The 27,157-nt window shown below is 37.7% G+C and overlaps 3 protein-coding genes across 6 annotated transcripts; all 3 read left to right on the forward strand.

The window, feature by feature from the left end:
• Nucleotides 1-4,234: 4,234 nt before the first annotated feature.
• On the forward strand, nt 4,235-5,803 carry LOC103989450 (zinc finger protein GIS-like). 3 transcript variants are annotated; one of them, XM_009408290.3, is made up of 2 exons: nt 4,235-4,656; nt 4,902-5,803. In XM_009408290.3, exon 2 carries the CDS (start codon nt 4,979-4,981, stop codon nt 5,561-5,563), a length of 585 nt encoding a protein of 194 aa, XP_009406565.2. In that variant the 5' UTR covers nt 4,235-4,656; nt 4,902-4,978; the 3' UTR covers nt 5,564-5,803. The 3 variants fall into 3 exon arrangements, with proteins under 3 accessions (XP_009406565.2, XP_018683023.2, XP_065046336.1); XM_018827478.2 differs by lacking the exon at nt 4,235-4,656 and adding an exon at nt 4,677-4,805; XM_065190264.1 differs by lacking the exon at nt 4,235-4,656 and adding an exon at nt 4,736-4,755.
• A 4,294-nt stretch (nt 5,804-10,097) lies between these two features.
• Nucleotides 10,098-11,030, forward strand: LOC135677855 (uncharacterized). The gene has a single exon (XM_065190265.1). The coding sequence runs from the start codon at nt 10,118-10,120 to the stop codon at nt 10,916-10,918; it is 801 nt and encodes a 266-aa protein (XP_065046337.1). The 5' UTR covers nt 10,098-10,117; the 3' UTR covers nt 10,919-11,030.
• A 9,234-nt stretch (nt 11,031-20,264) lies between these two features.
• LOC135581252 (protein BREAST CANCER SUSCEPTIBILITY 1 homolog) lies at nt 20,265-26,256 on the forward strand. Of its 2 annotated transcripts, none has more exons than XM_065188924.1 (14): nt 20,265-20,411; nt 20,583-20,636; nt 20,739-20,812; nt 22,100-22,207; nt 22,354-22,826; nt 22,900-22,998; nt 23,110-24,060; nt 24,158-24,258; nt 24,358-24,544; nt 24,658-24,758; nt 24,867-24,981; nt 25,058-25,223; nt 25,319-25,437; nt 25,754-26,256. In XM_065188924.1, exons 1-14 carry the CDS (start codon nt 20,356-20,358, stop codon nt 26,096-26,098), a joined length of 2,949 nt encoding a protein of 982 aa, XP_065044996.1. In that variant the 5' UTR covers nt 20,265-20,355; the 3' UTR covers nt 26,099-26,256. The 2 variants fall into 2 exon arrangements, with proteins under 2 accessions (XP_065044996.1, XP_065044997.1); XM_065188925.1 differs by having other exon boundaries at nt 20,384-20,482.
• Nucleotides 26,257-27,157: the final 901 nt, after the last annotated feature.

Below are 27,157 nucleotides of genomic sequence, written 5' to 3' on the forward strand. Positions count from 1 at the left end.
AGACATTCTCATAGAGGATAACTGGTTAGTAATACTCTGCATTTCATTCAAATGCTCAGCAATAGAAGCACCCTCTCTATATTTTAGGTTCACAAGTTTTCTGATCAAAAAAGCTTTGTTGCCAGCTGTTTTTCTTTCATAGAGACTTTCCAATTTTTTCCAAAGAGAATATGCAGAAATTTCAGTAGAAACATGGTGAAATACACTATCATCAAGCCACTGTCTAATAAATCCAATTGTTTTTCGATCTAACCTCTTCCACTCATCATCTATCATAGTTGTAGGTTTTGCACTATCCCCTTGCAAAGGTCCATACAAATCTTTGCAATTCTGAGATGTTGCCGAACTCTTTCTTTTCAACTCCTCATTCAACAAACTGCTTGTTACTTGACTTATAGTGACAATACCATCTAGCGCAGAATTACTAAGGGAAACCACCAGTGTCTCCCAACTTTCTGGTAATGAACTGAGAAGTAACAATGCCTGCAACTCATCATCAAGAGACATTCTCATAGAGGATAACTGGTTAGTAATACTCTGCATTTCATTCAAATGCTCAGCAATAGAAGCACCCTCTCTATATTTTAGGTTCACAAGTTTTCTGATCAAAAAAGCTTTGTTGCCAGCTGTTTTTCTTTCATAGAGACTTTCCAATTTTTTCCAAAGAGAATATGCAGAAATTTCAGTAGAAACATGGTGAAATACACTATCATCAAGCCACTGTCTAATAAATCCAATTGTTTTTCGATCTAACCTCTTCCACTCATCATCTATCATAGTTGTAGGTTTTGCACTATCCCCTTGCAAAGGTCCATACAAATCTTTGCAATTCTGAGATGTTGCCGAACTCTTTCTTTTCAACTCCTCATTCAACAAACTGCTTGTTACTTGACTTATAGTGACAATACCATCTAGCGCAGAATTACTAAGGGAAACCACCAGTGTCTCCCAACTTTCTGGTAATGAACTGAGAAGTAACAATGCCTGCAACTCATCATCAAGAGACATTCTCATAGAGGATAACTGGTTAGTAATACTCTGCATTTCATTCAAATGCTCAGCAATAGAAGCACCCTCTCTATATTTTAGGTTCACAAGTTTTCTGATCAAAAAAGCTTTGTTGCCAGCTGTTTTTCTTTCATAGAGACTTTCCAATTTTTTCCAAAGAGAATATGCAGAAATTTCAGTAGAAACATGGTGAAATACACTATCATCAAGCCACTGTCTAATAAATCCAATTGTTTTTCGATCTAACCTCTTCCACTCATCATCTATCATAGTTGTAGGTTTTGCACTATCCCCTTGCAAAGGTCCATACAAATCTTTGCAATACAAGAGATCTTCCATTCTTGGTTTCCATATCATCCAATTATTTCCATTCAAACTAATCATGCGAGAAATATTACTGGCCTCCATGTTCAAATACAAAAATTAAATCACCAAAACCCCGCTCTGATACCAGTTGATGAGGATATAAACAGGAATAACCTTTGTATAGGAACAAATACTAGAAGACCAAAATACGCAGCGGAATAAAATGGAAACACAATCAAACAGAACACCAAGATATACGTGGAAAACCCCTTCAATGTGAAGGGTAAAAACCACGGGGCAAACTAGAGATAATCCACTATGAGAATAATGAATATACAAATCTCAATCTCTTGCCCAAAATCCAAGCAACAACCACAAGAGAATAACTGGGATACAAGGATCACGTTACTGCCCACAATATCTAAAACCTCCCAAGTAATCACAGCAAGAGCCTACTGTAGATTTGATCTAGCCTGAGATGAGAAAACCTGAGATGAGAACACTGCTAGATGATTGTGAACAGTCTCTCTGCGTTGTCCTTGTCTTCTTCCCTTTCTTTCTCTTCCTCTTCTGCCTTGTTCTCCTTCTTCTCTTTGGAATCTCGTCGCTACAAAGATCTGCCTCGTTGCTGCCTTTTTATAGCTTTAATCTGCCTCTAAAACGCAACCACCACACCCCCTAATCTTAATTAGGGTTAGGTTAAGAGGGGGTGTGAGCTGTGGGCTGATAAAGCCCACATGGGCTGAATATGGGCCATCAGCCCAACAGCAGGTACATCCCAAACACAATTTTAATTTTTGAAGTTATTTTTACTTGTGTACTTAGCTTACTTACTGATTTAAGAATCGAATGGGCATTATTATAAATACCTCAATGTAGTTTATGTAGGGATTAGACTCAGATCGATGAAGTTCAACTTAAGACTAACTTAGAGAAAAGATCCAATTGTATCCGAATAAGCTTCCATTTTAGATAATTAAAATCTAACTTAACTATATATATATATATATATATATATATATATATATATATATATATATATATATATATATATATATATATATATATATTACACTTTGTGATGACAGGCCAAAGTATATCTCTTCACTAAATTCAGCTGCTCCAGTGATACATCTACTTAAATACAATGAATTGCTGCAATTAATGGTATGCCAACTTCATACATGAAGTCTCTCTATCTTCTTTATTTTGTTGGACTTCCCTTCATCACGACTGTATTCATCTATGTTTTTCTGGATACAACCATTTTCCAAAAACCCTAAAATCTCACATGTTGTAAAGCATATATATGGCATGTCACATAACTTGTCATCCATACAATGCCATGTGGAACATCATGTCCATGCTACCCACATGAATGATTTGTCCAATCAGTTCCACTGTCATTTGCAAGATTCTTGTTGACTTCTTCCTACATCTATTGGAGCCACTTTGTTCTTATCCAAGTTTTAATCATCTTCCTAGGACATGTTTCAATTTCACAGACCAAGTAGCTGATCCAACCCTACCCCCCTTTTATTGGCCTCCTGTCTGCATCTAAATCCCCACAGTTCTGTTGCTTTTCCTTTTTCAGATCATTGTATGTTACCTTTCTCTGTATGCATTAAAATTAACTGAATGAGCTGACTCTTTCAGACCATAAAACACAGCAGCATATATTTGCAGTAGAACAATATAAATCAATCACATTTACATCCTTTGCCTTTTTTCTTCTTTTTCATGTCCCTTATCAAAGATGTAAAAGCCCAAGGAATGATATTGACTTGATGATATCTATAGCATTGTAATCTCAGACTACTCATTTTCCTCACAAGTTTCATAGGTGAGGGAAAAGTGATGCTTCAGAAAAAGGAAGAAATTACTGAAGAGTGAGGTAATGGTCATTGATGCCCTACTTTACATTGGTCTCTTGAAGTTTCTGTTTCCAAGCGAAGAGCCTCTTAATCAGCTACAATTTTCTGCTGTTTGAAGCCAGTAATGTTTGCATTGGATTTGCATCTCATTTGTCCTTTTCTTCATAAAGTTCTTGCGCATAGTCCTGTTGCCGTCAGCTGGGTTTTGGTGGCCTTATCTTGCAGTATCTACGCTGGCCAGCCTGTTGAGACACTAACCATTCCTTTCTGGTCCAGATAAACCTTTGTTTCTACTAATCACATGCTTGGAAGTCCAAATCAACCCAGTCGAAGCACCTGTTGGGTAGTACATTGTAGCAAACAGTTGGTACATAGATAGTTTGGAGTGTGGACCTATTGTTTCTTTGTGAGTTGGATGAGCAGAATTGATTGACAGTCACAGAAACAATTAACCTCTCGATGGTAAAGTTGAGGATGTCTACATTTACCTTTCTCGGTCATGAGTCTAGATTTGCATTTGAGACCAAGTTCAATGCACCGAAGAGATCTCATACATCGATGAGCTTTTGAGTCTCGAGAACATTTCATGGTTGTGGTAAACCGGTGCTCCTGCAGGTTGCGTGGTTCTCTCCATGGATGCCGATAAAGAAGACGTCGATGTCTATGCGGGTGGCATGTCTGATAGCAGCAGTTCGTATGGGCAGACCAAACAAAGATTGTCCCATCAAAGACATAACACAATAACTGCAGAATCGTACATCGCAATAATTCATGCAGGACCATTTTGTCATTGCAGAGCACAAAGAACAAAGTGTGGCTACTGTCTGTCGCCATCTTGCTACATCGCCATTGGTGGAGCTTATCAGTTTTGTTAATGTCTGCAGATCAAGTTTATCTTGGATGCACAGATAACCACAAATGTCGTCGCGTGCTTCTGAGTTCCATCCATCTTGGTAAATACCGGCGGATTCCATCTCTCCGAATTGTTGCATCGACACACACGTTTCTGACCTCCATCTTCGCATCTTTCTCTTACTGAAACTGGTGATGACTGCAGCGCCCATTCTCTCTATCTCGAAGGATTACTCAGCCGTAGTCTGAACATTACTATTCCCAAACTCCTGTTTTGTCCTACCACTTGCAAATGATACATACTAACTCACAGGATTCTGGTTGTGCTTGTTTCTATGCGGGGTGTAAATGGAAACGTACTGCAACCTGGGCTATCTATATATCTAGTGTTAGGTTGCACTTGAGGATGGTAGGTGGCAGCTCTGTCAGTGATCAGACTCCCGGTTATTTCCTCCTTGCCTTTGCGAGTCGGAAAGGGTCATGCGGGGGAAGTAGTGCGTCCTCCACACCCTTCCTTGTTGGGCTAATTGGCAGTACCCTCCAGCATCCCAACTCCAGGGATAGTCTCCCGGCCAAGGCTGTCCACAGGAGGCTTTTAATTAGCTCTTTCCAAAAGGTATAGTCCTTTAGATTCACCTTTTACTTGTTTTCAGCTTCAATGATAGGGAAGCAACTCATGTTTGGCTTTTGTGTTCCTGTTCCAACCTATTTCTGGGTCCTCTTCCCGTCTGTGCCTTGCTTGTTCCTTTGCCTCTATAAAAATTGGTCTCGATTCATCTAAACATCTTTTGACTTCAAACTCTTTCTCGACATCATGTAGACATGCTTTTGTTGTCACTTAGTCTTTCCATATATGTGCAGGCACTGATTCCCCCCCTGGCTACATCTGCTAGTCCACCCACTCCCTGAGGAGGTGGAGAAGGCTTTTGAGAACGGAGATGGAATCTCCTCCTCCGGAGACACCAGAGTCGTCGGAGACGACGACGACCCTCGATCTTTCCCTCGCCCTGGCCGCCTCCTCGCCTTCCTCCGACCACGAGACGAAGGATGTGAAGCTCTTCCATTGCCTCTTCTGCAACAAGAAGTTCCTCAAGTCCCAAGCTCTCGGAGGCCATCAAAATGCCCACAAGAAAGAGAGGAGCGTGGGGTGGAGCTCCTACCTTTACCTTGCGCCTACCGCCGACGCCGCCACCACCATCCCTCCTCCTCAGCACCTGAGCGCGCCGCCGCTCCCCATCGCCTCCCACGCGTCCAGGTATCTTCCTTCCGGCAACTGCTCCGAGAGCTTCGGCTACCGCAGCGCCCCCCGGTTCGCCGCCGACCACCCGTTGCTGGCGACCGTGAGCAGCGGCAGAGCAATGTGCGCCGCCGGAGACCCCTCAGCCAGCGGCGACGGGACCATAGATTTACTTAACTGGCGAAGGGGCTCCCGCCCTCAGCAGGAGCCACCCGCGGACTTCTCCGCCGCCGCCCCCGCCGACGGCGAAGACCAGACCGAGCTCGACCTGTCCTTAAGGCTATAGTGCTCTTATTGTTGCTTGGTTTTTTCTTATCAGTTCACCGCTTGTGTTCACTGCCAGTGTACGGTCTTCTTCTCTTGGCTTGTTGAGCTGGACCGGAAGGTCGCAACAGGCGGCCGGGTTGAGGGCGAAGGGGAGGAAGAAGAGGACACGTGCATGTGATGTGGGTGGCGTTGTGTGGTATGGTGGTGGGGGCCTGGACATAATGTAAAGGGTGTGCATTTAGTGGATGCTGTTACATCACCGCTCTCTTAATCTCCCTTTTAGTTATTATTATTATTATTATTATTATTATTATTATTATTTATTGTTCATATATTTTTGTATGGTCTTATAAAATCTAAAAAAATTATATAAATATTTAATTGTTAGGCAATCTTCATTATTTAATTATCAGTGAGGAGTGTGGTTAGTCTGAGCATTGATCATACTATTTGGGGGATGCATAAGCCACATCAAAATTATAAGAGTAAATATGGTAGCTTAAAATAAGAAAAGCATCTATATATGGTGGTGATAGGATTTGGAGGGCAACAGCACACGAAGAAAGGTGGTATGGAGTATCTATATACATTCGAAGGCAAGTGGTGCGAGATAAGCAAGAATCTAATGGTGCACTCCTGTGGTAGACGACAGTAGGAATGATTTGTTTGTCACCATCTTGGCAGCATAAAGGACCTCAATGAAATGAATGCGGATTCTTGCTAATGTGTTCGCCACGTCGTGGGATTTAAATAAAGTAGGCACCTTTTACATATTAGTTCCTCCTTACCATTTTTAATAGAATATCTATAATATCATTTCTATATTAACATCATTTTCATGTGTCCTCCTACATATAAAAATTATTTTAATGTATTCATCTCCTGCATTCAATCCTAATTATATATGTATAATAATTTTTTTAAAAGATTTTTTTTTTATTTTTTGGAAGGTACCCCTACTTTTATTTTTTCAATGTTGCCTTTTATTTTCTTTATTACTCAGTAATAGCACTCATCCTCGTTCGTCACCTCAACCTCATCATCGTCTATTGCTTGCTATCTTGTCTTTGTTTTCATCTGTCATTGTCATCGTCCCCTAATTGGCTATTCCACTTTCACTAAGGCCTTTACCCTTCTTGACACCTTCGTTGTCGATCTTTACTAATAATTTTATCATCAACCTTCCCCTATTATTGTTATCAACGTATCCTTCATCGTTAATAAAACGATACAATTAGTCTCTGCCCATAGTAGATGTATCAAGGAGGGCAAAGACCTTATAACAAAACCTTATTAGTATCTCGATAATGACAAACGAGGGTCTTAGTAATAACAAAGATAGATATAATAAGCGTAAAAATGACGAACGACAACGAGTGACATTATAGATATTATAAAAAGAAAGATATCATCTCGAAAAAAGAAAAACAAAAACAATGAGCAGCCTTCATGAAAAGCATAAAAACGATATATGTATGTCATTTCAAATTTGGAACGGATGGGTGTGGGAAGACCATCAAAAGGACACAGTAAACCCAATGAATGTGTGCAATTAAGCAGTATGGCGAGGGTGCCTTCATCACAAAAACCTAGGCAACTCCGCTTATTATATTAAGTACAATCGCCCTCAAACGAAAAAATGACAATGTAGGTCTTCATGGTGATTCCCTACGACCTTTCTAGCTACCATATATACTTTTCCTTTCTGTTCTTCACCTTCTTCCTCCCATTGATCATGGACACATGATTTGAGTGTTTAGCCACAAAACCTAATAGGTTACAGGTGCAGACAAGAATCTATATCCACTCCTGTGTCAAAGTTGAGGACAACAGTTGAAAGACATAATATCACATGGTGGGAACAGATTAAATTATCCAAGTGCCCAAATCAATTCTACACTTAATATTTTTTTTGTTGTTGTTGCCAACAGTAGATCACTCAGCGATCAATGTCAAAAATAATATCATGAGGTTGATTGTCAAACATAATTATAGAATTATAATCTGGTAAGTTGTATTTCTATCTGTTTCATGCTGAACCCATTATGTATCGAATCGATTGATCAGGTCTGATCGAACCAAGGAGATCTGAAATATTGGGTTGAAATAGGTGAAGGATGATGACACTCATCCAACACTTTTTGTCCCGAAAAATGGAATTCCAGATAAATCTATATATAATATTTTTTTGATCTTACGAAGAGAATTAAAGCGTATACAAATAAATGATAGTTGCACAAGCGGCACTGCTCGAGACTGTGTGCAGGACGCTGGAAAGGACAGCGAGAGAAGAGAGAGAGCTTAGCTGTTTATTTGCTAGATGAGTACCAAAGGCATTATTAATTATGAATCGCATTGGAACTATTTGAGTACATCATGAGTGATGTCTCATGTTAGATCGATTTTGATGTTAATTATTATAATCCAATTTGATAGAATAATTAGGCTATTATATTTATTGAATCCGAATCATTGACTCAAAATGAAATTATCAGTAACATACTCATTAAATCTTTATAAATTAATATTAGTGACAGTAAACTGAGTCTCACAATATACTTAATTTCTCTTATTTAAGGACTTATCGTTCTCCTTTCGATCCACGTTATGATATGCACAGATGGGGAGTTTGTATAGTTTTCAGCCCAACATGTTACCTGCTTCACGGTTGGCAGCTGCATGCGGGACCTGCAAATATAGAGATGCGTCATGGCTAAAGCACAGATGGGGAATTAATTGCTCGATATTAATTATATAATAAGAAAAAGAGAGGGCAGAAATTGATGCGAAGACATCGAAAATTCTTACGGGATGTGGTGAGCGACGAGGACGACTCCGACGGGCCCGCCGACGTGAAGGAGAAGCACCTCACCGTCGCCGCTGCGTTGAGAACTCGACGACTGGTGCTTCCTCAACAGTGTCCTCCATTGCCCAGTTCCCGCTCCTCCTCCGATCCTTCCTTCTCCATTTCTTCTTCCTCGCCCCATTTCTTGTTCTCGCTAGGGATTCTAAGAAACCGTTGGGATTTTCCTATCAGGCATTTACCTCGCTTTGCGATTGAGGAGACCGAGCGCCTCCGACCAACCATCTCTCGGCCTCGACGCCCTGGCCGATCGACGCCGGCCACAACGCGATAACGCCGCCTTCCCCAGCGTTCAAGAAAGTTAGTCCAGCCGTTACCCAGGCCGGCATGTCGGCCCATTAGCCCATTTGCCATCGTAAAAGCCGCTCTCCCATCCACTTGCTTCGGCTGACTCATCCTACCTCGACCGGGTCGGATTCCATCAGGATCCATTACATTATTGGATTCGAGTACGTAATGCTTCGCTCGTCACCATTTCTAATCTCGCCTACCGGCTTCCATTTAAAGAAGCCACGTGGGCTTGGTTTGAGGTGAATACAGGTCACGTGATGATAAATATTAACGATGTGTGTAGGGTTTGCACATTGTTCACGTGTAAAGTAAAATAGGTGTAGAAATAGTATTAAATTATTTTTTTATGTGCATTAGTATATGTTTTTTTTAATTATATAATTCATTTTTCATTTCGTATAACGGGTCGGGTTTCCTCATAAGAAATTTGCCTTACTGCTGTAATTTATAATTTGTAATTTGATATTTATTTTCCATCCAAATAACACTTTAGATTCATTGCAAGCCAATCACAGTCTTCTAATCTGTATGATCAGTAGCCGAGGCAGGTAATTAAATAACCCTAGAAATACTATGTCATATAGCACATATATTTGAGATATCGTGATATATAAAGATCATTAACTAATCTAATTTTATTATTACTCTTAATGCTATTACGACTTCACGAACCAAAATATGATGAGATATAATAACGTAGAACGCAAGTAAAATTAAAAAAAAAATATTACTAAAAAGGAAGAGAAAATTTAATTTCTTATGATAGAGATGGTATTTATAATGCTTAAAAGATATTACTTTTTGATGATTTCATAAGCTTACAAAAGATATTTATTTATACTAGTTCTAGGTCTTGAAACTAGTTAATTAACAATATAAGATAAATTTTAATTTTAAAAATTAATTAACTAATAATGTGGGATAAAAAAAATGACTAGTCGATAATTTTATATTCTTTAAAACTAGTTTTTTCTGTTTGTTCGGCATGAGAAAACACTTACCCTTAAATTTATATTTGGATATAATAAATCAATAACTTCGAAAAACAAAAATATAGTGAGGTTTAATTGGTACAATTAAGGATACACGCATTATTCACATAAAATACCATAAAATATAGATCCCTGTAATCTAATTCTTCATATAAGTTATATGATGGTTAATAAGCATAGACAAGTCTTTGGACAAGTCAGGTTCAAGTAAAAGACAAAAGGAAAAGGCAGTCTTTACTCACCGCCCACACAGTGGCAGAAGCATTAATCCACATCCCTCGAGCTCAGGTCATCGTTCTCGGTGTCCTCCACCGAGACAATGACACTTCACTCTCTCTGGATTCCCATCGCTCGGCCTCCGCGGTATAAAGCCCCCCTCAATCTCCCCACACAAAGCCCCCATGACAAACCCATCCTCCTCACACAGATGGCCAAGCCGAACTCCATCATCAGCAGCAGCCCCAGCAATCGACTCCCTCACAAGGCAAAGAAGCTGTCCATCTCCATTCTGGTCATCTCCCTCCCTCTCCTCTACGTCTCCCTCCTCCACATCCCACCCTCCACCCTCTTCAAGGACACCACCTTCTGGTTCCTCATGTCCAACTCCATCATCATCATCGTCGCAGCTGATTCCGGCGTCTTCTCCTCCTCCACCCACGACGCGGGCGATCTCTACGACGAGTACGTCGAGCACCGCAGGGCGAGGAGTGCCTTCCCCGTCGCCAAGAAGTCGTCCCCTGATGTCACCCATAAAGAGAACCAGAAAGAGCAAGACGATGCTCCGAGCCAGTCGGAGCTCGTCCTCCTGCATGAGAACGCCGCCGAGCATCGCAGGTCGAGGAGTGCTTCCCTCGCGGCGAAGAAGCAGCAGTCGTCGTCGTCGCCGCCGCCGCCGCCTGATATCACCGATAAAGAGAACCACAAAGACCGAGATGATGCTCACGGCCAGTCGGAGGTAGTCGTCGACAAGAGCATAATTCTGCATGAGAAATCGGCAAACCGGGAGTCGAGGGAGTGTCCCATGTCGCGATCGGATATAGGCGACGAGAAGGGTATGGTTTTGCATCAGAATTCACTTCCGCCATTAGAAGAGGCCGATGAAAAGAGAAGGGAATACAGAGTGGAGGAGAGCGAGTATTCGAGCATGTCGAATGAGGAGCTCAACAAGAGAGTGGAAGAGTTCATTAGGAGATTTAACAGAGAGATGAGGCTTCAGCCAAGAAATTGATAGAGATCTGATGTCACGGGATCTGTGTTCCGGTGATGATCTATTGTGTGTAGTTTGTGCGTTTATCACAGCAGAATTAAAATCTTCTCGGTTGACAAAATCGTGTTCTTTCTTTTTCTTTGCCAAAAAATTGTGCTCTTCGGTAGATATCAAATCCATTCACCCATTGCATCCATCACTCGGCAGCAAAGCGAAACACCAATGCAGAACATGGCATGAGCAATCCGAAGCACTTCAATCAATCCAAACAGTGGCAAATCAGTTCATGACTACTGGGGAGGTGCCACTGCAACAATGCTCGAGTGATTGATTAGACCTGATAGATTCTCTCATCTCCTAATAAATCATGTCCTCGTTATGTCGATGTCTTCCAAAGATCCTCTGCTAATCTTACTGAAGTTAGAGAGAGAGAGAGGGAAGGAGGAGATCTCACCTCACTTTGTTCTGCAGAGAATTCTGCAGAATCTGATCTTTCATGTGAAATCCAATGATGAAAAGAAATCATTTAATTCACTCCAAACAAATAAACTTAAAATCATTACTTTTCCCCTCCTGAATGAATCATCATCACCATCTTCTTCGACATCGTATTTGTTTAATGGTGTAAAACAACAACATTGCACCCTACAAGAATTAAACATCTCCGATTCCCTGCGAAGTACGTTAGCTGTACTCCTTCGTTGCTTTCTAAGTTGGGCTCTTCCTTGCCCATGGAGTGTTGTCATTCGTCAAAGGAGGTTGACTTTGTCCTCTCAGGTTTTTCTTTTTCCCCTTTTTCTCCCTTCTACCTCCTGTCTTCTGGACCTCCGTCCACTTTGCCCTTCTCACTCACTTTTTGTACTCTTCTTATCATCTTCTTCTCTCTCTCTCTTATCTCTTGTTGCTTCCTTTTGCCTACCACGACTGACAAACTTGCTCATACAGACTTGTGCTCTCCCAATAAAATAGAGATAGAATTCATGCAAGAAACACTCCTGTGTCCATTGCTCAGTGGCTGGTTTAGGGTCCTCACCAATTATTGCGCTTATCATATTTCTTTGAAGCAGGTGAAAAGTCCAACATCAGGTGTGTAAAATGAGGTTGTCTTATATGATGTTTGCGAGCTGGTTATTGCCGAGTTTATGTTGACCGAGATCGAATTAAGGCGATCATCATAGGATTAGTGCCAAGAAGCGATTGGGTCATCGATCAACTTTCTTGTCATTAAGTAGGAGCTGCCGAGTTCCAACCATTCCTATTTACGTGGATCTTTTGTTGTCATTGAGATCGACAACGACGATAAATTTAATAGTCATTTTATCTTCTTAAATTAATAATAAAAATCATGTGCATCAAATTATGCGTGTCAAAGTTAATATAATAGGAGGAAACTAAAAGCTCAAAGCCCAAAACTTTTCTCCTACATATCCATGATTTAGATAATATGAATCTCCTCATCATTCTATCTCTTCGATAAATCAAACATAATAAATGCGTCCCATGCTTCAATCAAAGAACCACTAGGTGATATGGGTGGCATGGGGATTGTGATGAATCTTATCATCTTTTTCCTTTTTTTTTTGTTTTTCTCTCTTTCTTAATCGTATTTTTCTATATTATCTATGATGTCTTTGACAAGATTGATGGACACTGGGGATGAAAATGGATACAAAACCTACTAATTTCATACGATCATAAACCCAATCTTAATTAACTATTAAGTGTTCTAAAGTGAATACACATATATATATATATATATGGTTGAAAGTATCGACTAGTTTAGCTAAGAAAGATTCTTTCAATACAATATAACATCATTGGAATCTCATCTTCATCACCTACAACAAGAAATAGTCTAAAGATCAATTGAAAATTACTAAAATAGGATAGCAATCGATCCCTAAGGATGACTTTTGGATTTGGGATGAAGGCCACGAAGGGTCCATGCATACATCAGCCACTTTAATGTTGCACATTATAATAGCAGAGATATATAGATAGAGATGGACAGTGGAAGGAGTGTCATGTCAGGAAATATTAATACTCGGTTGAGTTGCTACCAAAGCTGCCAAGTGTTTATGATCTTTAATTCAGCTAACCCGTTTCTTTGTTCTGACCTCTGAATCTTTTAGGACCTCGGAATTCATAAGTGGTGGAATGCATTTATTATATGAATAGTGTGTAGCATACTATTGTATTAAATGCATGATCGTTGAATGTCTATGTTGCACACTCACGACAACCCAAGAGTAGCACTTGAAGGTTCGATAATGAGCCTTTGAGAACAACATATGCTATATTCTAACCACTAAAATAACATGACATGGACAACATTAAATGCTTGCTGAACAATAAATGCAATGCATGTCATGTATTGATGCATTTATGTTATGGTCTTGAACTAATAATAATCCATGCAAAATAGGGTAGTGTAGCTGCTACAATAAATTTATGGCATGTTCTCATCTCAAATGTTTTATTTTTGTATAAAAGATAAATGAGGCTTATAAATATTTGAGCTTATAATCTTACGGTAAATTATCAAAGTCTTTATCGAAGTCGATATTTTTAAAAAAACATTTAATATATTTTTTTGAGAAAACATATCCTATAATTTCGGATCACGGATATTGTTTTCTCATCTAATAATGAACCATATAAATTAGCTACATTTGCGGGAAAAATTAGTGTGGAAAGAAGAACAAATGGTCATTGCACATCAAAGGCGATCAAAGTTGTGTTTTTTGGGATGATACATTTCTCATTGATTGCATGGAATAATAGGATGTATCGTCATCCATGCAAATTGATGTCTCTCATAATAATTAATCGACCTTGTCGACAGCTACAGCTACACTCGATGAGAAGCTTCTCTGAAACACATATAAGAACTACTCTGGACAATGAATGCTTCCAAAGTTGCATGTTATCGAGGTCTCTTGTTGCTTACATATAAGGATATGAGGACAAGCACACAAGGGACAGTGTTTGGACCATGCACACGAATTCTTAGTCTTCCAACGTGATAGTGACATGATTCATAGTGATTCTAATGCCAATATTAATTATGTATTATCTTATTTAATTAATTATCTTTATTATCTCGATCTCTATATTCTTAAAAATTATATTGAGATCTTTATGTTTATAAAAGTAAAATATTTAATCTCGTTTCTCTTCACATCATCATCTAACTCTGTTGATGAAAATACTATACATGCTTAGTAATAAATCGAACTAAGATAAAGTTAGCATATGTTAAATGATAAATCCTATAATATTTTATCTTCATAAATATAAATATCCAAATATAAATTTAAAAATATAAGAATTAGAATTAATTAATTACATAGATAATCTATAATTAACCTTAATCGTGAAGGACTTGTGTATTTCTTAGATTATAAAAATGATATTGATGTGATAAATAATTTTGCTTCACCCTACATATATGATATGGAATATATTTGAATTAATCGTGATGGAACTCCAATGATGTGTAATGCTCAAATATCCATGTTATATATTTGAATCTTAATAATACGATTATTATTATTATTATTATTATTATTATTATTGGGATTACTTTACCGTTTGGAGGCGCCGCCGGAGCGATGCAGAGAGGACGCGTGGAGAGGCGCCCAAACATCAAAAAGGATGCTGTTGGGGCCACGTAGCGCGGACGCAGCGCCACTCGAGTTAGACGTGAGCGCTAAATGCCACGCCCCCATGCAAACACGTGGTCGAAGTGCTCACCATCAGATAGCTTTCCCTCTCTTGCTTTCCACCTAAATATCTCACCTGCTACGTAGCATATTTACGATGATGATGATGATGATGATGATGATTTTTAAGATAAAAATAAAAGCATATTACTTTAAATCACATGAAGCAAAAACAAAGTTCAAAATCGACTACAAAGATGCCTCTCCTATTGGAAGTTAAACAAGTGATCGGAGGAATATTTATGTTAATAAAAACTCGAGCTCAATCGTCACAAGAAAATTAGATCTAATATATAATATTTTTAAAATATTTTTTTCGATTAGAACAATCATAAAAGGCTCATAAGATTACAAGGTTAATCACTATTTTTTTCATTCCATCCCGATCTTTATGTAAGTCAACATCAGTTTAGACTTTCGAGGCCCTCTAGATGATTTTTTTCACACAAGGATTTAAACTAAGTCAAATTGATCGATCTATCATCGACGTGTCCTCTAATGCCAAGCATCCAACTTGGAGAAATAATCCATTAAGTACAGCAAATTTGATTATCCAATTTATGATTATAATGTGTTTGTATGTGTCAACCAATCGTAGCATTTCATACAACAATGAGTGTCCGATTGGGTATCCAACGAAAGAGTTTTTTTGTCAACTATGCAAAATAATTTATTTTACTTCGAGAAAATATAAAAAAAAATTGCTTTTGAAAATAATTATTCCATCGAAGTTCTTTAAAAAAATTAATGTCATTTATATTTTCACAAAAGTGACTTAGAAGAGACGATTTCAATGATCGATGTTTCTTGGAAGAGTCGACAGGATGGATTGCAGAGTTCGAAAAGGCTTGTTTGGGTTGAACATGAACATGAAGATAGAGAGAGAGAGCCTTTGGATCTCCTTCATACCTGCAAATAAACGGTAGCCAAAGCCAACTATTGACGTTCCATCTCTCATAATTGACCCATTGATACTTTCGAATGATGTGGATGTGGTATGGGTCAAACGCCGACCTCTCTCTCTCTCTCTCTCTCTCTCTCTCTCTCTCTCTCTCTCTCTCTCTCTCTTGGTTGATCCATTGATTCTAGAATTTCCAAGAGAAAAAGGTCAAGAATATGATGTGACGACATTTTAGGGTTTTTCATTCTTCTTTTTCCCCAAAAGAATAAATGACTTCAATTAATTTAAAAACCTGTTAAAGGACATTGCTTGCTAGTCCAAGTAAAGACTAAATAGTAAATGCCTTCTGATCATTCCTATTAAACAAAAGGTGATTTTATTACGTTTCAAAATCAATTAGTCAATCGATATATATATATATATATATATATATATATATATATATATATATATATATATATATATTGTTTTTTTAAAAGATAAATGATGAAAACAAGATTCGGACCCAATATTTTATGATTGATAAATTATCATATTCTTTAACAGTTAAATTAGTTGATACCTCATACCGTGTGACTTATTGACACAACAATTCTTTACATTAGTATTATAGAACTAATTAATTTAACTAAAATTAACTTTAATATTTCAGCCTGGATCAAGATTGACTCGGAAAATATCTTGATTAGATATGAAACCTTACTCTAACTTAGATAACCAGAAATATGCATTTCAATAATATACAAATTGTTGAAGATCACAATAGTCACACGTGCCTTATATGTGACAATTAGATCGAGTGACACACCAATATCATATGATAATCGACTAATCATTCGAGCCCCATGATAAATGCACATGGCTAAGCCAATGCATCCATAACTTAGATCGAACCAGATAATATGAGTGTCAATCTTAACAAACACGATGCCATATTTCAACCCGAGAATATTGCACATTCCATTGCATCTGTTGATGATTCCAAATGAAGCCCCTCAAGCGTATTCCTAACATAAAATGACTCTCCTTATTAGTGCTATGTGAGTTCAAACTCAAAACTAACTCATTAGTACAAATGCATGAGATCCTATACAAAATTAAAAGTTCAACTTAAACATATTTATATTAAGATAGTGATCCTTTGCACAAGTGAAAATGAACAGATAGATAGAGGACAAGTGTTGGATATATGAAAATAATGTCAAATACTTTAGAGGCGACCATTCTAAATTGAACATAATATAGAAGAGTAAGCATCAATCTCTAAATTGAACATAATAAAAAGACATTAATTTTCTGTGGAAAATAATAAGTTTTTAGTTTTTCGAGATAGCCCCTCGTTACTATATTTTCCAAAGAAAGCTCTTTCCCTTTCCCTTTGTAAAAGAACCAGTATCTTTATAAAAGTGGATCTTATCAAAATTAAATTTGGATTAAATTGGTCTATTATTGTAGTGTTTTCTAATAGAATTATATTTTTTATCTATAGTGTTTTGTAATAGAGTTACTGTATTTTTTATTTATAATATTTATTGAATAGAGTTATAATACTTTGATTACTCAACTAAAAATATTATATTCATTGAAAAAAATTATAACCGGATAGTTTATCATTATTTTTTTATTCATTCATAATAAATGATTAAAAATATTGTGAGGTTTTTTAAATGTTTAGACCTAAATTTAAGATATAGTGAAATAACAAATTTTTTACTATTATTTATTTTAAAATATATAAAGGCTTTCATAATTGGGTGAATTCTTGGAAAAACTCCTATTTTTGAAAAAAAAATGCAAAGCATACTACATAAAAAAATTATCACGGAGTATTTTTTTTTAAATAATCATTTTACCCCTAACACCACTAGACCCGTCGTTGCCTCCGCCTTATGCAACCGCTCGACACTACTCTCATCGTGCTCAATTATAGCCCTCGCATGAGGAAAGAGGGGTTGCAAGGGTCACCGTCGCCTTCACCTTTGCTTATATAGATCTCTACCGCCTCCTCCTTGCATCGCCTTCGCTCTCCTCTACATCATTAAACCCATCGCTCGTAGTCCTTATGTAATGAAGGAGGGAGCGCAAGGGTTGCCACTACCTCCATAGACCTTGTTGCCCTTGCCCTTTGCATGCCTTGCCCACAACCTTCACATGAGGAAGGAGGGGGCATGAGGGTCATTATTGCCCCTGTGGATACCATAAGCCTTTATCAAACCTATTGCATTTGAATCTCAGAATTTGATGATGAAATCAATTAATGAGTTTACGATCTAATATGCATTTTGAGTGATACAGAACTAATTTCGATCAAAAAAGGTAAATCGACTAAAGCAGGAGGAATAAGACGTTGTGCCGGAGTGAAACATATTAGGAAATTAGACGTCGTGCCGGAAGATCGATCGACGTACTGGCAAAAAGAGTTTGTGCTATGAGTTCGGGCATCAAGCTGAAGGATCGGATATTGCGCTAATGAGATCGAAAGTTACAGGAGTCAACATGCTAATTGGGCAATACGTCGAAGGAGAGGACGATGCGTTGAAAGATTGGACAAAGCATCGGATGAACCAATGACATGTCGGACAACATAAGATCATACTTATAATAATTTGTTTAGATCGAAGTAGTTTAGATCTAATTGAGTTAGTTTCAAGTGTAATTATGCTAACTCAATTAGGGATCCATTGGGCTAGAGTTGGGGTTGTTTTGGGTCAAGATAAAGGCTCATTCAGTGACCCTTAGTTCGCCCAAGCGGTGGCACCGCTTGAGGCTTGGCCTCCCAAGTTGTCTTGGCGGTGGTACTGCCCAGACACAGTCTGCCAAACTATATTAGGCGATGGTACCATCAGATTGGGTGGTGATATCACTAGTTGTCAATCTTACAGGTAATGATACCACCAGTTGTCAAGTTTGGCAGACGGTGGTATTACCAGTACCTTAAAAACCCGGGATGAGACCGTTTTGACTCCAAATTTGAATCCGTTTTGGGTCTATAAATACCCCACACATTCCTACTTGGTTAATATATCAACTGAGAACAAAAATCGGGAAAAACGCTGTTGTAATCTTGTGAGAATTCCCCTTCTCAAGCTCTAAGTGTTGATTTCAATTTAAGAGAGGGGTGAGGGGCTTGTAAAGGTTATCTTCTAAACTTGTGAAAATGATAAAATAGTAGTAAGAGGGTAGTTGATCTTCGCCCATCGAACGAAGATCGATAGTGGGAGTCGGTGGCCTCAATGGAAGAGGAATCGAGAGTGGACGTAGGTCACGACGACCGAATCATTATAAATCTAATATGCCCTTTTCTCTTCTTTGTTATTTATCTTTGGTACTTACTGATTTGGTCGTTCACTCCACTTCATACTTTCTCTAAGTTCAAACACATTTTCAGTGCGTTTTTATTGAGCGAAAATTTTGAATCGTCGGAAGTTTTACGAAAGCACTAATTCACTCTCTCCTCTTAGTATCGATTTCGGTCGTAACATTACATGTAGCCCTCGCTTGAGAAAAAAATTGGTACGAGGATTACCACTACCTCCACGGACCTCGTTGGCCCCCAAACCCACCGACACCCTCGCAACACTTCCTTTATCACGAGATGGATGTAGTGTGCAAGGATTACGAGCGATGATGCATGAAGGAGGAGGCAACAATGGGTTCAACATAGACAAGAGGTAAAATGATCTTTTCACATAACGAGCAAGACTCTACGAGAATTTTTCAAAGCAGGGTGCTTTACAAGAAATTTTCAAAAGCATAAATTATTTTAAAAGAATTTTGCCCATCATAATTTTTTGTTATCATTTTTCTAAAAATAGGCTTAAATCTAAACCTATAATATATTTTTTAAAATTATAAGCTTAAATCTTAACTTGGTATATTTTATTTTGATGTATTTTAAAATATTTTTTAATTTTCATTTAAAATCACTTAAGAACTCTCAAATAAAATATTTTATGAAACCTGATACATATAATAAGGTTATTAATGTTTGTGAGAATTTGAATTAATTAAGACTATATTATAGTATTTTTAATTTAGTAACAAAAGGAAAAAAAACTTTAACCTTTTTTTTTATAAATATTATAATCAAATTGGTTAAACGAAAAACATTAATTTGACTGGTTTGATCTAGCAAGGTATAGAAGATAAACAAAATAAAAATGTCAACTACTACTGAGGAAATTTGTATCATTTTAAAAAATCGATATTCATTTTAGATATTTTGAAAATAAGGGACGCTTGCTAAATAAATTTATGGACCATTTCTTTTTTAGATATTGTGAAAGATACTGTATCATTGAAATTAGAACAAAAAATAAATCTATTTACAAAATCGGCCAACTTGGTTTTCTATAAAACTATTATATAAAATTCATTTTTTAATAAAAAATACTCCTTTTACGTATTTCGAATGTGAGGATGCTATCCGGTAAAACCTTACAACATGTAACTTTTCCAAGATCTTTATAGACTAATATATATATATATATATATATATATCTTATTTCTCTAGATTGTAAAAATTATTCCTTAATATGATCCATATGTCTTATATTTTAACATAATATATGAATAAAAAATTATCGAACATTTGGTCTCATCAAATTAATCCATATGAAAGGAGTAATTCCCTTAACATGAAAACGAAAAAAGTGGCGGGACCGGAAGTTGCCGCCACAACTTGAACACCGGACAAATAAAGGCGCGGGAATGCCAATAAACAAAGGCGCGATAACACGAAACCCCTCTGCCCGCCAGTTCGCTTGCCCTTCCCCTTCGCTCTCGTCGTCGCTGCTCCAAAGTTGAGGAGCCTCCCACCTCCGGCGGTAGCCATGGCAGATTTGGCCAATCTGGAGAAAATGGGCACAGAGCTCAAGTGCCCCATCTGGTACCACATGCCCCTTCTCCACCAGTCTCTTGTTCTTCCGTACCATCCTCATGCGTTTGATAGTTTCCGATGTAAACAACAAAGGAACTTAATTATGAGATCTCGTCCGTTTGCTATGATATATTGTTTGTCTCCACAGTTCTTTTCATATTCTATCCGTAATTTGTGCAGTTGGAGCCTCCTGAATTCTGCGGTGTCGCTTTCCTGCAATCACGTTTTCTGCAAGTGAGTTCTCGTTTGATATTTCTCCTTTCTTGTTCACTTTCAGCGCCCTTTCCATCGGGAAGCTGTTGCGCGCTTATGTAATCCGTTTCTGTTTGAACTTAGTTCGTGCATTGCGGAATCCATGAAAAAGTCGGCGTCGGATTGCCCGGTCTGCAAAGTGCCATTTCGTCGAAGAGGTCAGTTCACATAAGATTCTCTACCTAAAAATCTTTCAGTGAAGTTGAAGAATCATTAATGGTGTTGAGCAGTCGCAATGATCTGCTATTAGGTTTACCGGCAATGGAGTTTTGTATATTTTGTGCAATTGGGTTCACTGACTAAGAACATGTATAGCTACATAACACTAGCTATGTCTAAATCCAAGATATGGAGTGATGCCGTTTGAGTGTGGAATTTCATCGTACGGAGTGCTACATTCATGTGGTGCAAGTTTAAAGTTCTTGTATTCTCAAGGGAGAAGACAAAGGATACATGTACTGTTTAACAAATGTCACTGCCATTTTATTGTTTCTTTGGATACAATTTATCCTGGTTCCAATTCGCCATTTTCTTCTCATATCTGTATCGGTTAATGTATCTACATCAAGCTTGCTGCAAAATTCTGAGTCTACGTTGTGAAAGACTATCATCAAATTGGGGTCTCACAGACGAATCTCTTAAAGCTCCACAAACTAGCTTTTGACTGGATAGACTATGATATGATGCTTGGTCAAATTAGATGAAGATCCAATAAAATTGATCCTTGTTTATCTTATAGCTGGTTGCCTGTTAGTACTTACCGTGTTTGATATTGTTCTGCATTTTTTATTTGGCCAGATTCTGTACATTTTTTTTCTTCTGGAATTTAACCTTTTCTATAGAAGAAAATTGTGCTGTTAATTTAATTCCTGTTTGCTGTTTCTCAGAAGCAAGCTTGTCAGTGCATGCCACATGAAATCTTCTGCAATTAGTTTACTGGTGATAAAAAAAAAAAGTATGCAATGAACTTTTGGGTCTGCTGGAGGAAAAACATATTCAGCTACATAACATTGGTTTTATCTAAATCCATGATGTTATTAATGTAGATATCTTATGAGTGTAGATTTGGTGTTTTATTTACACCCAAGTGATGACATCCGAGCATGGACTTTCCTCATAGAGTGTTAGATTGATGTAGCATATGTTTAAAATTCTCCTTGTGTCCTTGGTGGAGAGACTTCAATAGGCCCATTGTGCAAATCTTGGATTAAAATGGCATTTCACAGATGAAGTTCTAAGAGCACCACAAGGTTCAGTTTGCTTTGAAGACTATTTTAATGTTTGGTCAAATCATATGAAGATCCAAGATAATTGCTCCTTGTTTATTTTGTAGATGGTTTTCTGTTTTAGTATTCTATTGTGCTTGGAGTTGCTCATCATCTTGATTTGGTCAGATTTAATGGGAACCTTATTTTGCTAATAACTGTACTTTTTTTCTATCCCAGAAGTTCGTGCTGCTCCTCATATGGACAACTTGGTAAGCATTTTCAAAAGCATGGAAGATATGGCTGGAACCAACATCTTTTCAACACAAATAGGACCTCAAAATTCAGGCGAGTACTTTCTGCATATCTTTGCTTCTAACATGATTTTAGATGTAGTTAGGATGTTCACCTTTTACTGCATTTATCTGGTTTTTACTGCCTTAGTTGATGATTCTTATTATCGCTAATCATCCCAACAAATGGATTTGCTCTAGGCAATCAGGAGGAGCATATTATTACTACAGATACAATGGGGGAATGCCAAAAGAAATCAAAGAGAAAGGAATGCTCTCAAATAGAAAATACCAAAGAAAAAACCAAAGCCGGACGTTCCCCTCATTATAAGCCAAAAACACCTTCTTTTCCTGCCAAGAAGCGAATACATGTGACCCCATATTCAGCTTCTGAGACTCCATTGAGGCCTGAAAAGATCCACAAACTGGAAGATGCAAGAATTGAGTTGACAGGTGACACAGAATTGAATGACAATAAAAAACTGTTTGCTGATGACACAGAAGATCCATCGCTTTCACCATTTTTCTGGCTAAGAGGTAATGATGATATTGATGAAAGTCCTCAAAAACCCAGTGATCAGCAGATAATGGAAACACCTTCACCTCAGAGTGCTCCTTGTTTTAGCGACATGAAAGATTCTGATGATGAGAAACCTACTTTACCCACTCCCACTGTGAGTACCTCTCTCCTTTGGGTCCATGGAGCCTCCAGTTTCTATGATGTTACTTATTATGACTTAATTGCAGAATAAGTTGAATGTTGCAGCAGATTTTGATAGTGAGATGTTTGAGTGGAGTCAAAGAGCTTACTCTCCAGAGCTATTTTCAACACCTCAAAGAACTCAGGTCGTGCTACTCTTGGATTATCTTCCTTTGCTTTCTTCTGTCTGCTTTTTTTAATTGTTTTCTGCATAGCTAGATGAAATTAATTCTTATAAGAAAGTTTGCTGAATGCAGACTGTGGAGAGGCATAGGCTTCTTAAGATCCCAGAGAAAGAATGCCAGGGAAATATTGATGCTGTGGTTCACTATGAAGATGCTAATGTTGGAACTGCTAGCATCGGCAAAAAAATTCTTCATAAGAGAAGGCGTAATAGTAACACACTTTTAAAGAGTAGAAAATCATTAATCAAAGAAGACCAAGATTTTCGATCGCATGATGTCAATGGAGAAGTTCCTTGTAATTCTGAAGACGTAGTTGACAGAAGTTATCCCAAACCAAAGCGGACAAGTGTAAAGGGATGCCAGAAATCAGCTACCCGTTACCAAACCAATTGTTCAATGAGTCTAAGGAGTCTTAAAAAACAATTTAATAATGCTGCAATTGAGGCATCTGAGCAGTCTCCAGATATATCTGTCAAGGCAAAATATTCAAGTGTGATAAAAGGTAGTGGAGGTACAGCTAAAAGATCGGACAGAAAGATAAAAGGTACTGACTCTGAACTACAGAGGAAGCACCTGAAACGATCTAATATTGATGTGCAGGCTGAGGTACCTGAAGCAATAGTAAGTTTGACTAATGATGCTGAAATTCAAGATGAAAGTAATATAAAACTTCCAGAGTTGCCAGCATCAACTCTTCAGCAATGGAAGCCTGAGAAGCTTTCCAGTGAGATACTAGACAAAAGTGGTAAACATATCCATCAGAAGAAGCGTATAGCAAAAAATCAGGCATCTGAGCTGAAGGTTACCAGTGCTGTTAAGGTGCCCGCTACTCCAATGGGCACTGCTGCATGTGAAAGCAATAAAACTTCAAGTAATGCCCTTAAGGAGTATAAACTGAGTTTGGCTGTGAAAAACACAAGTAAGAACAGAATCCAAAGTACTGAGAACATTATCATGAGAAAATGCCAAGAAAGTCATTCTCCAATTCGATGTGCTTTCTGTCACTCTTCCACTGATACAGAGGTATTCTCATTGAAAAGTTCTTGTCATTGTTACAAATTAAAAAAGGCTAGTTGGTTTTGTTAGACAATTCACTAAGCTGAAAAAGGTCTTTTCACAGGATTCTGGAGAGATGATGCACTATTTCAATGGAAAGCCTGTAGCTGCAGATTTTAATGGGGGCAGGAATGTAATACATTCTCATAGGCATTGCACTGAATGGTTGGATTTTTCCTTAGATGTTATTCAACAAAAGATAATTTTTAATAGAATAGCTTGGCGTTAAGGCATCACTAAAACAAGATCTTCTTGTAATTGAAGGGCCCCTGATGTTTACTTTGAAGATGACATGGCCATCAATCTTACAGCTGAGGTTTCCAGAAGTAGGAGGATAAAGTGCAGTTGCTGTGGTGCCAATGGTGCAGCCCTGGGTTGCTATGAGCGAAGTTGCCGAAAGAGCTTCCACTTCACTTGTGCTAAACTAATGCAGGAATGCAAATGGGACACTGTAAGTAAATTGTTTAAAGTCATTGTTATATTTTTGCATAGCCATGGTTCTAAAGATCCTTTATGGATTTGTAACAAATTGACATCAAGTTTACAATTCAACTTGGTATGTAGCAAAATTTTGTGATGTTATGTCCACTCCATTCATCAATGGAGTTACCTAATGAAGTGTCTGAGCCCCAAAGACAAAGCAGAAAGAAATCTACTCCAAAAGGGTAAGATGATTTGAAGTACTCTTTTCAAAGTTTTGTAATTTGCTTAAGGGAATTAATCAGTTCCAGAGATCTCAGATTTGTGTCTTTTGAAATGTTTGAAAAAATCAGATCTCAGGCTTCATCGATAAATACATGTGATCATCCTAGTCAGAAGTGGAAATGGCCTTCTGGGTCACCTTGCAAGTGGATGATCTGTTGCTCAGCACTTTCTGCCGCAGAGAAGGTAAACTGAAAATTGTGGGAATCTTAGTTGAAAACCAGTGAGTGGATAGGGATTACAACTTGAAATTTTTGTTCAGGAAGCAGTTTCTAAATTTGCAAAGGTGACTGGTGTTCCCATATCAAATACTTGGAACCCAGAAATCACACATATCATTGCATCAACGGATCACAATGGTGCCTATAGGAGAACCCTCAAGATTTTGAAGGGCATCATTGATGGAAAATGGATACTAAAAGTTGATTGTAAGAGACCTATCAGGCAGCTTTTCAGAATCATTATGGCTACTGATACAACTAACTTAGAGCCACTTGTATCTCACATCTTTTCTCTAAAGCAGGGATTAACGCATGCATGGATGCCATGGAACCAATAGACGAGGAGAAATTTGAAGTCACTGTTGATATCCATGGAATCAGTGATGGTCCTCGCTTAGGAAGACTGAGGGCTATAAACAAGGTAGTGACCACCTCTAGCATCTTGTAATGCGTTAGCATGCTGTACATAAAACAAGAATGTCTAAGCAACTCAAAAACAGTTTGCTCCAGCAAAAAAGAGTATATTTTGTGCTCGATCTGATAGAGTTAGAAGATTGAAAGCACATTGATTGTAGATAGTTTCATTTTGTTCCAGCAAATTGATGCGAGTGCAATTTGAGAAGATAATTTCTCGTAGATAACTTGATTGTTTTGCTAGCACGATTTGTTTGTTTTCATAGTTAGTAACAGTTAAATGGATATGCTACTGCATCTGACTTTTTTGCTCTCGAGCGCAGCAACCAAAGTTCTTCAACGGATTTAAATTTTACTTCAGTGGAGACTACACACCATCTTACAAAGGATATCTGCAAGATCTTGTGATAGCAGCCGGAGGATCTGTCTTACAGAGGAAACCCATCTCAAGGGACAACAAGAGGCTGTTGGGTGATGCTTCTACCTGCAGAACCTTAATTGTTTTCAGCATCGAGCATCCTGAGAAGCACAACTGCAACAGTGATACTGTTACCTATCACAGGAGGTCTGAAGCTCAAGCTCTAGCTGATGCCTCAGGAGGTACATTGGCCGGCAGTACATGGATCATCGACTCCATTGCTGCCTGCGAGTTGCAACCTCTAACTTGAGAACATCCATTAGGATGATGCTTATGCAATTCATGAATGCATCAATAACCTTCAAGGAACTTCCATATAGATTTGGTTTTGTTAAAAGCTGGAGTTAGCTTTTGTTAAACAGCAGTAACCATTATATCATATTTTGCTGGGTGTATTAGTTTGGTGCTTCTTGAGAATGTCTTGCAGCTTTATCATATTCAAGGCTCTTTTAGATCAACTAGAAAAAGTACATAATTGGCAATAACCAGCTTGTCATTGGTCTTTAAATAACCCACAAATTGGCATTGGTCTTTCTCTCTTTTCTTAATTTGATTCAAAAAGATACAGTAAAATATGGAACTTCATGACTACTGATAATTTGATTCAAGACTTTCCTTGATCAGTCTCATAATTTGTTTGGCTGCTTATCATGGCATGGGATGATGGTAAGAAATGTATAATTACACTTTATTTTTCACGTACATGAGCCTCCAATAAGAATGATTTGAATTATTTTATTTTTATGGCGAAAAATATTCTTTGCATCTAAACTTAGGCAAAGACCGATTTAGGAGGTTATGTTCCTCAACATATTAGCGACATTATGATATCGATGACAATGACATTATGTATAAAGTAACTAAAATAGACTGCACATGGGTGTCAATAGTTCAAATAATGTCACATGTATGATATATCATAATCGCAACTTATCCATATCAATAGATCAAGTAAAATTCATGCACGTTTTAGCTCCTTTATAACATCAACATAGGCTTTATATCAATAATTCAAATAATATGTCTGACGAATTATCTTGATGAATTAAAACGTTGTGTGGCTTGGAATTCCAATTTGAATGTTAGAATATTAAAACCCTTTACATGTTTCTCTTCCATTAATATTCATCCAAAAATGATAAAAATGAGTTATACTTAGAAAATACCATTTGAATGTTAGAGCTTCCGTTAATATTTTAGTTTTAATTTTTATAAAAAATAATAAAAGAAGTTATACTTTTCCCGCGATGTTCTGTTGGTCTCTTATGATTTTACTCAAACGTAGATGGATGGAGCTTTTAGATGTAGG

The sequence above is a fragment of the Musa acuminata genome, chromosome BXJ1-6 (genome assembly GCF_036884655.1).
Source record: "Musa acuminata AAA Group cultivar baxijiao chromosome BXJ1-6, Cavendish_Baxijiao_AAA, whole genome shotgun sequence".
NCBI lineage: Eukaryota > Viridiplantae > Streptophyta > Magnoliopsida > Zingiberales > Musaceae > Musa > Musa acuminata.